The sequence below is a fragment of the Chelonia mydas genome, chromosome 4 (assembly GCF_015237465.2).
Source record: "Chelonia mydas isolate rCheMyd1 chromosome 4, rCheMyd1.pri.v2, whole genome shotgun sequence".
NCBI lineage: Eukaryota > Metazoa > Chordata > Testudines > Cheloniidae > Chelonia > Chelonia mydas.
In genome coordinates, this window is record NC_057852.1 from 91,777,534 (window position 1) to 91,792,161 (window position 14,628).

The window sequence follows — 14,628 nt, forward strand, 5'->3', positions numbered from 1 at the left end:
CCTCCTCCCCATGCTGTGCTGCCCAGTGCAGTAGTCTGGGAGCTGACCTTGTTCGTGAAGACAGAGGCAAAAAAAAGCATTGAGTACTTTAGCTTTTTCCACATCCTCTGTCATTAGGTTGCCCCCCTCATTTAGTAAGGGTCCCACACTTTCCTTGGCTTCCTTCTTATTGCCAACATACCTGAAGAAACCCTTCTTGTTACTCTTAACATCCCTCACTAGCTGCAACTCCAGGTGTGATTTAGCCTTCCTGATTCCATTCCTACATGCCCGAGCAATATTTATATACTCATCCCTGGTCATTTGTCCAATCTTCCACTTCCTGTAAGCCTCTTTTTTGTGTTTAAGATCAGCAAGGATTTCACTGTTAAGCCAAGCTGGTCGCCTGCCGTATTTACTATTCTTTCTACACATCGGGATGGTTTGTCCCTGTAACCTCAATAAGGATTCTTTAAAATACAGCCAACTCTCCTGGACTCCTTTCCCCCTCATGTTATTCTCCCAGGGGATCTTGCCCATCAGTTCCCTGAGGGAGTCAAAGTCTGCTTTTCTGAAGTCCAGGGTCCGTATTCTGCTGCTTTCCTTTCTTCCTTGTGTCAGGATCCTGAACTCGACCATCTCATGGTCACTGCCTCCCAGGTTCCCATCCACTTTTGCTTCCCCTACTAATTCTTCCCGGTTTGTGAGCAGCAGGTCAAGAAGAGCTCCACCCCTAGTTGGTTCCTCCAGCACTTGCACCAGGAAATTGTCCCCTACAGTTTCCAAAAACTTCCTGGATTGTCTGTGCACCGCTGTATTGCTCTCCCAGATACCAGGATGATTGAAGTCGCCCATGAGAACCAGGGCGTGCGATCTAGTAGCTTCTGCGACTTGCCGGAAGAAAGCCTCGTCCACCTCATCCCCCTGGTCCGGTGGTCTATAGCAGACTCCCACCACGACATCACCCTTGTTGCTCAGGCTTCTAAACTTAATCCAGAGACTCTCAGGTTTTTCTGCAGTTTCATACTGGAGCTCTGAGCAGTCATACTGCTCCCTTACATACAGTGCAACTCCCCCACCTTTTCTGGCCTCCCTGTCCTTCCTGAACAGTTTATACCCATCCATGACAGTACTCCAGTCATGCGAGTTATCCCACCAAGTCTCTGTTACTCCAATCACATCACCCTGTTCGTTTATAAGCCGACCCCCCAAGATGGATAGGTAAAAATAGTAAAAACTGTATGATCCTTTCATAAGCCGACCATATATTTCAGGGATTGGCAAACTTTGGCTCCCGACTCGTCAGGGTAAGTTGCTGGCAAGTCGGGATGTTTTGTTTACCTGGAGCGTTCATAGGCATGGAGCCCTTCAATTCCCTGTGGCCGTAGTTCGCCGTTCCCAGCCAATGGGAGCTGTGGGAAGTGGCGCACCACTTCCTGCAGCTCCCATTGGCTAGGAACGGCGAACTGCGGCCACAGGGAATTGAGGGGCTTCATGCCTGCAGACACTCCAGATAAACAAAATGACAATGCATTAGATATTCAATTCAATGATTTCATAGAGTTTAAAATCATCAAATTTTGGTGTAGACCCGTTTATAAGCCGACCCCTGCTCTTTGATGCATCACTTTTTTACCAAAAATATTTGGCTTATGAACGAGTATATACGGTAGGTTTTTTTGCCCTACTACTCCCCATGGAAAGCTGTTCCAGAACTTCACTCCTCTGATGGTTAATTTAATTTCATGCCTAAACTTACTTATGGCCAGTTTATATCCATTTGTTCTTGTGCCAGGATTGGCCCTTAACCTAGATAACTCCTCTGCCTCCTTAGTGTTCATCCCTCTGATGTATTTCTAGAGAACAATCATATCTCCCCTGAGCCTTCATTTTGTTAGGCTAAGCAAGACAAGATCCTTAAGTCTCCTCTTCTAAGTTAGGTTCTCCGTTCCTCTGATCATCCCAGTAGCCCTTCTCTGCACCTGTTCCAGTTTGAATTCATCTTTCTTAAACATAGGGAACGAGAATTGTACACAGTATTCCAAATGAAATCTCACCAGTGCCTTGTATAATGACGATAACACTTCCCTATCTCTACTGGCAATACCTCACCTGATATGCATCCTAGGATTGCATTAGTCTTTTTCATGGCTGCATCACATTGGCATTTCATAGTCATCCTGTGATTGACCAGTATACCCAGGTCTTTCTCGTACTCTGTCACTTCCAACTGATAAGTCCCCAGCTTATAGAAAAAATTCTTGTTGTAAGTCCCTAAGTGCATGACCTTGCACTTTGCACTATTAAATTTCATCCTATTTCTGTTACACCAATTTTCAAGGTCATCCAAATCTTCTTGTATGACATTCTAGTCCTCCTACATATTGGCAATGCCTCCCAACTTTGTGTCATCTGCAAAGTTTGGTAACACACTTCCATTTTTTATGCCCAGGGCACGAATGAAAATGTTAAATAAAATTGGGCCCAACACCAGTTCTTGAGGAATTCCACTAGTAACCTCCCTCCACCTGGCAGTTCACCTTTCTGCATAACCTGTTTCAGTCTCCCCTTTAATGATTTTGTTATCCATCTTCATCAATTTAATAATTTCCATGTGGATCTTTATCAAATGCTTTACTGAAATCCAGGTAGATTAGATCTACATTTCGTTTATCTAGAAAATCGGTTATCTTGTCAAAGAAAGAGATCAAGTTGGTCTGGCATGATCTACTTTTTGTAAAACCATGTTGCATTTTATCCCAATTACCATTTACCTCTATGTCCTTAACTACTGTCTTTCAAAATTTGTTCTAAAACCTTGCATATAACTGAGGTCAAACTAATGGGCCTATATTCATTTATGGCAATGTATACATTTAAGTGTTTGGCCATACCTAGACTGTCTTTAATCTCCACCCCTCTTCAGTGTTTAGTGGTCCCTCTTCTTCTTTCCTGGTTTTCTTTTTATTTATATGGCTAAAGAATCTTTTAGAATAGGTTTTACTTTCCTTTGCAAGGTCCAACTCTGCCTGGCTTTTCGCAGTTCTCACTTTTTTTCTACACTTTTTGACCTCAAAGAGGTAGTTTTCCTTGTTGATCCATCCCTTCTTCCATTCCTAATAGGCTTTCTCTTAATAACCTGTTTGAGATGCTTCTCCATCCAGTTTGGTCTGCAACCCTTCCGTATGATTTTTTTCCCCTTGCTTGGAACGTAGGCTTCAGATAGTTTCTGCAACTTTGACTTTTACTTTCAAGACTCACATTCAGATCCTTGAGTTCTTCTTCAGTCCAGTCCACTTCCCTAACTAATTCCTTAAATTTTTTTAAAAAGTTTTTGCCCTTTTGAAATCAAGGACCCTAGCTGCAGACCTGTTTTTGTTTATCCTTCCAATTTAAACTGAATTAACTCATGGTTACTTGAATCAAGGTTGTCCTCTACAACCAGTTCTTCTATGAGGTCCTCGCTACTTACCAATACTAAATCTAAAAGGGCATCACCTTTTCTTGGTTCGGTGACTGTTTGGTGAAGAAATTTGTTGGCTACTGCATCCAAAGATATCTGGGCGCTACCATTATTAGTAGCACCTGCCCTCCAATCTGTAGCTGGGAAATTAGTCTCCCATAATCACACAATACCCAGTAGTATTTATTTCATTAAAAATATTAAAGAGGTCGCTATCTATATCCAAATGAGATCATGGGGGTCTGGGCAAACCAGATGCAGTATCGCAGTTGAGCCTCTGTTACTTTTCTTCTCCAAAGTGATTTTGACTAGGGCTGTAAAGCGATTACAAAAATTAATTGCAATTAATCCTCTGTTAAACTTTAATAGAATACCATTTATTTAAATATTTTTTGATGTTTTCTACATTTTCAAATATATTGATTTCAATTACAACACAGAATACAAAGTGTACAGTGCTCACTTTATATTTATTTTTAAATTACAAGTAATTGAACTGTAAAAAACAAAAGATAGTATTTTTCAATTCACCTAATACAAGTACTGTAGTGCAATATCTTTATCATGAAAGTTGAACTTACAAATGTGGAATTATGTACAAAAAACCCTGCTTTTAAAAAATAAGAGTGTAAAACTTTAGAGCCTGCAAGTCCACTCAGTCCTACTTCTCGTTTATCCAATTGCTCGGACAAACAAGTTTCTTTACATTTGCAGGAGAAAACGCTGGCCACTTCATGTTTATAATGTCACCTGAAAGTGAGAACAGACATTCACATGGCACAGGCGTCGCAAGATATTTATGTGCCAGATGCGCTAAAGATTCATATGTCCCTTCATGCTTCAACCATAATTCCAGGCATCATGCTGATGACAGGTTCTGCTCAATAACAGTCCAAACCAGTGCGGACCGACACATGTTCATTTTCATTATCTGAGTCAGATGCCACCAGTAGAAGATTGATTTTCGTTTTTGGTTGTTCGGGTTCTGTTTCCACATCAAAGTGTTGCTCTTTTAAGACTTCTGAAACAAAACACCTCGTCCCTCTCAGATTTTGGAAGACACTTCAGAGTCTTAAACCTTGAGTCGAGTGCTTTAGAAATCTCACATTGGTACCTTCTTTGCGTTTTGTGAAATCTGCAGTAAAAGTGTTCTTTAAATGAACTGGGTCATCATCCGAGACTGCTATAACATGAAATACATGGCAGAATGCAGGTAAAACAGAGCAGGGGACATACAGTTCTCCTCCAAGGAATTCAGTCACAAATTTAATTAACGCATTATTTTTTTAACTAGCATCATCAGCATGGAAGCATGTCCTCTGGAGTGGTGGCCGAAGCATGAAGGAGCATACGAATGTTTAGCATATCTGGCACGTAAATAACTTGCAATGCTGGCTACAAAAGTGCCATGCAAATGCCTGTTCTGACTTTCTGGTGACATTGTAAATAAGAGGGCAGCATTATCTCCTGTAAATGTAAACAAATTTGTTTGTCTGAGCGATTGGCTGAACAAGAAGTAGGACTGAGTGGACTTGTAGGCTCTGAAGTTTTACATTGTTTTGGTTTTGAGTGCAGTTATGTAAAAAAAAAATCTACATTTGTAAGTTGCACTTTCACAACAAAGATTTCACTACAGTACTTGTATGTGATGAATTGAAAAATACTGTTTCTTTTAAAAAAACAAGGAGTCCTTGTGGCACCTTAGAGACTAACAAATTTATTTTACAAAGCCCTGGCTGGGATGATTTAGTTGGGGGTTGGTCCTGCTTTGAGCAGGGGGTTGGACTAGATGACCTCCTGAGGTCCCTTCCAACCCTGATATTCTATGATTCTATGATTTGGGCATAAGCTTTCGTGGGCTAGAACCCACTTGCTTATGCCCAGATAAATTTGTTAGTCTCTGAGGTGCCACAAGGACTCCTCGTTGTTTTTGCTGATACAGACTAAGATGGCTACCACTCTGAAAACTATGTCTTTTGTTTATCATTTTTACAGTGCAAATATTTGTAATAAAAATAATATACGTTTTGATTTCAGTTACAACACAGAATACAAGATATATGAACATGTAGAAAAACTTCCAAGATATTTCATAAATTTCAATTGGTATTCTGTTGGTTAACGTGATTAAAACTGCGATTAATCACGATTAATTTTTTTAATTGCGAATACCTTTTTTGAGTTAATGGCGTGAGTTAGCTGCAATTAATCAACAGCCCTAATTTTGACCCCAACAGATTCTGTTTTACCAATCCATCACTGCTAATTTCTTTACAGTCTACCTCATCATTAATATACAATGCTACTTGACCACCTTTATTTTTATTTCTGTCTTTCCTGAACAGCACAGACAATTCAATACTGGTGTTCCAATTATGAGTACTATTCCACCATGTTTTCATTATCCGTTGTGACAGAGCTCCTTCTCTGCCACAGTGGGTTCCGCGCTTCCACTTAGTGGTGGGGTGGGGTATTCCTCTCTACCTCAGAATTTCCCCATGCCCCTGGGCTTGCTGTCCATACCTTGCCTGAGCTGGGTTCCTCCCGGCCTCCCTGATGGAGGACGGGGAGGGGGAAGGGAGCCTCTTAGTCTGTGGTAGTCTCTCCTGGCATGGTGGCAACAAACCAGGCACCCAGTTCAGTCTCTCCTCTCTGGCAAGGTCTCTTCCCTCGGACCTCCAGGGCCCAGAAGGGCTGTTCACCCTGTTGGGTAGGGTTTTCCCTGCCCTTCACCTCTGTACGTGAGCAGTTTTTCCTCCTGGTGCTTGTCAGCGTCTGCATCGCCCAGCTCCCCAGTAGCACGCTTTCCTCCTACAACTCCTATCGCGCGCCTGTCTGGCTGGAGGGGAGGCTTTTAACAGTTACTGGCAGGCCCTTGATTGGCCCCAGGTGTTCTAATTTACCTAGAGTAACCTCTGTTCAGTTGCCAAGGGAAAAAGGACCTGCTTATCCTGGGGCTAATATACCTGCCTTTCAGCACTCTTCTGTAGCCATCTGGTCTGACCCTGTCACACCCTGTAATATCTAGTTCCACTTCCTAAACCAATAGTTCTAGTTCCTCCATTTTGTTATCCAGGCTCCTTGCACTGGTGTACAGACATCTAATTTGTTTCTGATTGACTGCACCCAGATTCCTCACTTGATTAAGTACAGTTACTTCACTGTGTATATGTCTAACTGGTCTGTTACTGCCGTTGGTCCTTATTTCCTCTTGTCCATTCTCCTGCCCTCTGTTGTTCCTTTCTTCATTGCTGTATCCTCTTTTTACTTGAATCTCCTCCCACTCAGAATTAGTATCAGGTGTGGAAATTACATGAGCATTCCCCCAACCGACTTCCCTGAATTAGTAATTTAAAGTTTTTTTTAACCAGTTTTGCCAGCCTTCATCCCATAAGTCTTATTTCCCTCCCTACTTAGGTGGAGTCCATCTCATGAGAACAGTCCTCTGTCGATGAATGCCTCTCAGAGGTCCAACATCCCAAAGCCCTCCAATGCCTGTGCCATCTGTTGAGCATCATGATCTTGTCTTTCCTTCACTCTCCTTCTCTAGGAACAGGTAGAATCCCACTGAAGATCACTTGAGCCTCCATTCCTTTAAGCATCTTCCCCAGCTTGGCATAGTCTTCCTTGATGCATCCTAGCAAGAATCTAGCAGTATCATTTGTCCCCATGAGCAGAACAATCAGTGGATACTTTCCTGCTCCCATAGACATATTAAAACTGCAGGCAGTCCAAGAAACCTGCAAGCAGTTTCTCCCACTCATTCAGTCAATGCATAGTCAAGTGATGTCAGATAACATGACAACAGATTTCGACGTCAACAAACGAGAGAGTGAGATCCATCTCCCTCTACATGGAGACAGTCAAAATGAGGAACTGGTGTATTTGGCACCAGATTACCCTGTCAGCAGTACATCTCCCTTGGATACACAACGCTGTGGCAGATATTTGTCACCGAACCACAAATGGGAATTGCATGATTCCATGTACAGAATGTATTCCATCAGTAGGGGGTCTCTAACTTTGGACCTGTTTGTGTCACAGCAGAACAGACAATGAATGCACAGTTTACTGCTCCAGAGTAGCCGTAAGTCAGGACTCCAGCAGTGATGCATTTCTAGTTACTTGGTCAGGACAACTAAGGTACTCCTTCCCACCCATCCTCCTCTTACTTCAGATTCTCAGGAAGATTGCACAAAATGGGGCAATGATCATTCTGCGGCTCCCAGATGGCCAAGACAATTCTTCAGATGACAGACTTCCTCAGATGTCAGTACGCCCATATATCAGCATCTAGATCTTCCCAAACCTTTTGACTCAAGACAAGGGCAGGGTCAGACATCCCAGTCCAGCTCCCTCCACCTGACAATCTAATATTTGGAAAGGTGTTGAACTTAGAGATCACATTCACAGACAGGCCAGACCATCTTTAACAATATTAGGAAAGACTCCATGAGGAAATGCTATGTAGCTAAGCGGAAAGAGTTCTCAATCTGGTTACAGTGTCACCAGATAACTCCAGAGGAATCCAGTGTCCCTCCTATATTTAAATATCTCCTATCCTTAAAGACAACAAGTCTTTCCCTTAGTTCCCTAAGTGTCCACTTACAGCTATCAGCCCTGTCATCCTCTGATTGATAACCATTCAATCTTCACCCATCCTGTGACAGTATATTTTCTGAAGGATCTGGTCAGAACCTTTCCTCCCATGATCAAACCTATCCCAACATGGGATCTCAGTTTGGTCCTCTCGTTGTTAACAAGTGCGCCATTCAAACTCATGGCTTCATGCTCTTTAGTCTACTTGATATGAAGGTGGCCTTTTAGGCAGCCGTCACCTCAGCCAGAAGAGTAGGTGAACTGAGGGCCCTTATGGTAGACCCACCGTATACAATCCATAAGGATAACATTTCTCTCAGACGACATCCTTAATTTACCACCAAGGTGGTCTTGGGTTTTCATCAGACACTCTGCCTACCTTTTTCCCCAAAGCCACACGCCACTGGTGAAGACAGTAGACTTCATTCATTGGACATCTGTTGGGCCATGGTGTTCTCCCTGCAAAGAACAAAATCCTTTTGGAAACTGCTTAGATTATGTATATCATTCACAGAACAGAGAGGGGAAGCAACCTCTTCCCAAAGACTTTCCACATCGATTTTGGGATGCATTGTCCTGTGTTATGGGTTGCTCTTCTCTTACAGGGAGTGAGCACTCGCTCCACTGGAGCTCAGGCCATTTCTGTAGCCTCTTTGGATATGTCTTCACTGTAATTAAAAACCCATGGATGGCTTGTGCCAGTGGACACAGGCTCAGGCTAAGGGGCTGTTTAACTGGAGTGTAGACTTCTGGGCTCAGGTTGTATCCTGAGCTCTGGGATCCTCCCACCTCCCAGGGTCCTAGAGCCTGGGCTCCAGCCAGAGCTCAGAAGTCTACACTGCAGTAAAAAGAGCCACAATCCTGGTGAGCCCAAGTCAGCTGGCACGGGCCAGCCATGGGTTTTTAATTGCAGTGTAGACTTACCCTCTTTGTGGCATTCCTGTCATCAAAATTTGTAATGCAACTATGTGTGGGGTTTGATCTGTACCTTCATGAGACTCTATGTCCTAGTACAGGCTTCAGCAGCTGATGCATCTATCAGTACAGCAGTACACCTGTCATTGATATGGCAGAGGTCCTTGCCACCCTCTTCAATGACTACTGCTTGTCAGTCACCCGTGTGGAAAATACATTGGGATCAGAACTCAAAGAAAGTTGTTACTTACCTTGTATAGTAACTGACATTCTTCAAGATGAGTGGTCCCTGTTGTATTTTAGTACCCACATTACTTCCCCTCTGCTTCAGATCTTTCTCTTACAATTTGCAGTAGAGAAGGAACTGGAGAAATGGTTGGTCCACACCACCTCTTGTACTCTGTTTTGGAGAGTGAGGAGAGGAAGGGCACTTGTGTGGACCAACAGACACTGTTACCAAAAATCTTCCAGTCTGAGGCACATGGAGCACATGTGTGCCCACAATAGAATACACATAGGGACCACACATCTGGAAGAAGTCCAGTTACTGTGCAAGGTAAGTAACTTCTCTTTAATACAGCATTTTTCCTTTAGCAAAGGTTCTGTTTTGCTGATCTTCTTGTGCTGCAAGTTCTTGTTTGTTTTATTCCCAGGGACAGATTTATGGATTTTAAAAGTTAGTAGTCACAACAATAATAATTAGAATCCAAAGTGTCTTTCTCTTTGGATTATTAAAATGTTTAATTTTGTCTCATTTATATAAAATAAAATGCTAGGTTTTGCAAGGGTGAGAAATTCTGATCTGCCATTTTGAATTTGTTCTTTAAACCTACATGAGTTTACAATGTCCATTTAAGGACACAGGCTCAAATTCTGAAACTGACTGCTCAGATGGATCCTTGCACCTGCACAGAACTCTAATAAAATCGGTGAAGCTGTACATCAAGGATCTCATACTCAAATCACCACGAGGGCCACATGAGGCCTAGTACATTGGCCCGAGAGCCACATCACTGAAACCTTAGATATGTTATAATAGCCCTACAGAATAGAAATGCTGGGGCAGATCCTCAGCTGGTTTAAATTGCCATAGCTCCACTGACTTCCACTGAACTCTGGCAATTTATACCAGCCGATGATGTGCCCAGCTGTATGCAGTGTTCATGTTTAGCCCTAAGGTCTAAAACTGCATCTCTCTCTCACTTGAGGCCTTGTTGGAAATGGCCCTGAGAATCAGACCATGGGATTTGAAAAGTAAGTGACTGGAAGAGTAATCAAAATGCAGAATGAAAGTGACTGGGAGAATGGGAAGAGACAGACTGAGGGAAACTCACTGATATGGGGGAAGAAAAGAATTGAGTCATACATAAAGAAGAAAGCTCCTGTCCTGTTCCACAGAACAGACAGATTTAAAGTAACTAATATCATTCACAAGAATGAATCCATTTACCTCCTTCATACCGCTGCCCGAAGAATCTGCTCCCCCAATGAGTAGTTCAAAGACATCAGTGCAAATTATATTCTTTACATCCCCTGTTAAATTACTGCTGAAGAAACGCTAAATGTAGTTGTGTTGCAAGGATCCGTTAATTCATATTTTACCACACTTCCCCTTCCCTGCCCCCATTCCGACCCCTTCCCCAAAGTCCCCGCCCCCTCCCTGTCTCTATTCCACCCCCTTCGCCAAATCCCTGCCCCAGCCCTGCCTCTTCTCCTCCTCCTCCTCCCCTGAGCACGCTGCATCCCTGCTGCTCCCCTCTCCCTCCTGGAAAGTCCTAAGTGCTGCCAAACAGCTGTTTGGCGGCAGGAAGCGCTGGGAGGTAGGCATAGGAGCAGGGATGCGGCATGCTTGGGGGGGGAGGAATTTGGCTGCCAGTGGGTGCTCGAGCCCCGGAGCACCCACAGAGTTGGTGCTTATGGCGGGCCACAGGAAATAACTCCATGGGCCGCGTGTTTAAGACCCCTGCTCTACGTGTATGCAAGGGTCCACCTGCACAGATCCAGTTGTGGGATTGGGGCACTAGGTGTGAAAAAACGGAATATTAATATAATCTGTTAAAAGACTGTGTTCCAACTCTTCTCCTGTAGCTCAGTTCAGTCATACAAACATTTTTTTCTCTAAGATTCGAGTATCTGATTATTAATTGTCTCTAAATGTAGAAGGTTAACTTTATGCTTCCTAATTTCCATATTCTGAATTTGCTTACAGTTCAGGGCCACCATCCTGAAAACCCTTTGAAGATGAGACTACTTTGTATAAGGAACTGGGCTCCCCTTCCCCATGCATTTTGCTTTGCAAACAGTCCTCACGTAGTCCCCTGTAGGTTCAACACAACATGCTTTATTTACAGTGTCTTATACAGGTTTGTTTCCCCACAGCATAAGACTTTCCCCAAGCTCTACCTAATCCATAGGCACAGGGTGCGATGGGGAGAGAGATCTCATCTCTCTGAGACCCTGGGTGTCTGCCCTTCCTTCCAGCCGCCGCCTCCTCCTTCCTGTCTCCCTTTTAACTGTCCCCAGCTGACAAGCTGAATCACCTTCTTAACTGGTTAATGACCCAGTCCTTAATTATCTCCCCAATTTGGCCCCTTTGGGAAGCTTATAGAGTGGTGAGTTGGCCTTAAGCTACTCCCATTCTGTCACAGGATCCTAGTTTTATAACATTGCAGCACAAACTAGTCTGTAAATCTGTGCTCTAAAGATGAGGCATTATGGAAAAGTGACTGCATTGTTAATGAAGATGTTTTCTTTACTTACATTGACAGTTATCTGCAAACTGTGTTTGCTTATAGATTATATTAATATAAAATATGAGCAAAACATACATATGGAATTAAGGGAATAATAAATTCTTGTAGAAAATATTTGTACTCTAAAGAAAAAAGTTTATTGTACCTGGTTAAACATTCTTTGTTCTCTTATGTGGATGCTGAAGTGAAAGTAAAAGATTCCAGCAGTTTCCAGAAATACCCACCCCAAATTATAAATTGCAAGTTTCAAAAGGGACTCTGTGTAGTATTCTGTGTCAAAGCCTCCAGCTGTCAATCCCTTCTTCCTAAAAGCAGATAGAGCGTAGAAATAATATGCTAAGTTTTCCTTTGCATCAGAGTATATCTACACTGCAATAGGGAGCACATGTAGACATACCTGAGCTAGCTTTGATCTAGCTAGGTTAACGGTAGTTCTGGTATGTCTATGTATGCTGCAGTCACACCTCCCAACTGCAGTGTAGACATGCCTTCCTTACGAAAATGAATACCCAACAATCAAGCACGTTCTTAAGGAAGGACACAACATCAGTCTGCATCACTACTGGCATTGCAGATTCATTAAGATTTCTGAAAAATTATGCCATTTCCCAGGTGTTCCTTATGCTCTTCTACTACATACAGTTTAACTGAAAGCACTTCTCTATTGAGTCTAGAAAATTTCAACGTTGGCCATGTGGAGAAGACACATTTAGCACATATTAACACAGACAACAATATTCAGAAGAACAATTGCACACATTTGACTGTTCCTTTTTTATCTGGAAGAATATCTAGAGAATACTTTATCTTATTAATGATCTCTCTCCATTATGTTCTTTGAGATCTGGACTCATCCATTGACCTTGATTTGAAAAAATCTGTACTAGAAATGGGCCACTATTTAGACCTAAATTGTTTTTTCTACAGCTGTCTTAAAAATGTCTGGCATGCCCATGCGCATTAACTGTTCTGTGGGACAAAATGGCTATTTTATGTGACAGAACCCGAGATTTAATGTCTAAAAGAGGTACTTCAGGAGCGAAGTCATTAGCCAGTTGTTATAAGGAACTCACAGCCTGTCGTATCACTGTCAAGGTCTAATAGCTTCAGGACCAATGGGAGAGTAAATGATGTACTGCTATTCAGGGATTGTCCAGTCTTTAATATGCGTTCAGTTAGTTTATATTGAAAAGAAAGACGCGCACACACGGTAGAAATTCTCTGAAATAGTTTGAGAGCAATCCTGTGTGTCCCAGTATAGGAGACATAACATCACCATAAGAGTGCTAATCTATATAGGAAATTGCCTTCTGAGAACAACAATTATAAGGAAGTTGATTTTTATTGTGGAAATAAAATCTAATAAATATTTCAGGTGTTTGGGTTCATTCATAAATTAGATAAGTCCAAAACCCATCATCTGTTTAGTATAGTGATGTTAATGTAGTGTTTTACAATGGAAAAATGTACAGGACAGTCTAACATTATATATCAGAACGATTTACTCATGATAGTCTATGACATAGTATATAGTTTTAATTGATCAGAGTTAAAAATGAGAGTTCTAACAATAACTCCAGTTTATTAAGAGAAATTATGCAAAATCTGTTTCCCAGGGTGATTACTTCCATTCTGCCAGTTGTTTGTGATGGGGAACTGTGTGAAGAAGGAGAATGGAAAGGGAAAAGTTTTTTCATAGTCGTTCCGGAAGTAGGAGTTTGATGCTATAGGCAATCATGAGCCAATAATTTTTGATCTGTTCACTCAAAAGTTAAGCTTTGAAGGTTTTGATCATATTAGTTTTGTCTAGAAAAATATTTAAAGTATTTGCACACATTTTCATGAGAGGGCTTTCTTGTAACATCATTAGTTGACATTAATGGGAAAATTACATTTGCTATACATGACAAATCGCATTTTAGAAAGAAAAATTGAGGAGTATTCTAACCAGAAGTTGGAAAACATTAAAAAGAAAGATTCTTTACGACTGAAGCATAACTAAAGGTGTATAATTCTGTATATGAAGAATCCAGATATCTGAATACTTAAAATAAAACTGGGTGATGTAAACATACTTTTGGTTTTAAGCATTGACTCCTGTAGCTTAAAAGAAGTTGATATATATCTGTCCCTTCTGTAAGAGCAATGAAAAATATACTTGCTTTGCAGGATGGCAGTTCAGCTGTCAAGGATGAACAGGTTAGCATTGCTAGTGAAGACACTGGATCATATGTATTACAAGAACAACAAGAATCTCTAATCTGTCAGGAACCTCTAGAGTTGGAAGAAATTCCTGAAATGCCAGAACTGCCAGCTCCTGAGAGCTATTCTGAATCTATATGTGACGAGGATGTCACCCTTGCTTTGAAAGAGCTAGATGAGAGATGTGAAGAAGAAGAAGCTGACTTCTCTGGGTTATCTAGGTAAGAGTACACTTTATTTTAACTTCAGAAATAATGTACCACTTGTATATTCTGGCTTTCACATTAGTCAAGTAAAGCAACCCTTTTTCTGGTTGAATTTCTCATACTTATTATCAGAAATCTTCTAACAGTACAAACTTTTAAAATAAGCACAGCAAATAAATGTTTGATTCATTCTTCAAGTTACTCCCAGCGTGGATCCCACTTACGGGTGTCTGTGTACCCCAGAACAGGAGTTTGGAGCATTTTCACTAGTAGTGTCTGGAAAGGGTTGTGCATGCACCCTGTATGCCCAAATTCCACTCAGTTCTTTCTAACCGCTTTAGGCAGTGAGTCAGAACAAAATTGTGTCCTTTTTGTAGATTTTGTTACTTGTTAGAGTAGAAGTTTATAATTAATTTTTTTTATAGTTAGTTGTACACCTCTACCCCGATATAATGTGGTCCGATATAATGCGAATTCAAATATAATGCGGTAAAACAGCGCTCCGGGGAGC

General features: G+C 41.7%; 1 protein-coding gene across 16 annotated transcripts in view; it reads left to right on the forward strand.

Annotated features, from left to right (window-relative positions):
* The window catches only part of FRYL (FRY like transcription coactivator), a 387,869-nt gene that overhangs the window by 337,776 nt on the left and 35,465 nt on the right, over window positions 1-14,628 (forward strand). For all 16 annotated transcript variants that reach the window (XM_037897819.2, XM_037897820.2, XM_037897812.2 and 13 more), the window contains one exon: window positions 13,879-14,132. In XM_037897819.2, coding sequence (XP_037753747.1) covers window positions 13,879-14,132 — 254 coding nt within the window. The remainder of the gene's footprint in view (window positions 1-13,878; window positions 14,133-14,628) is intronic.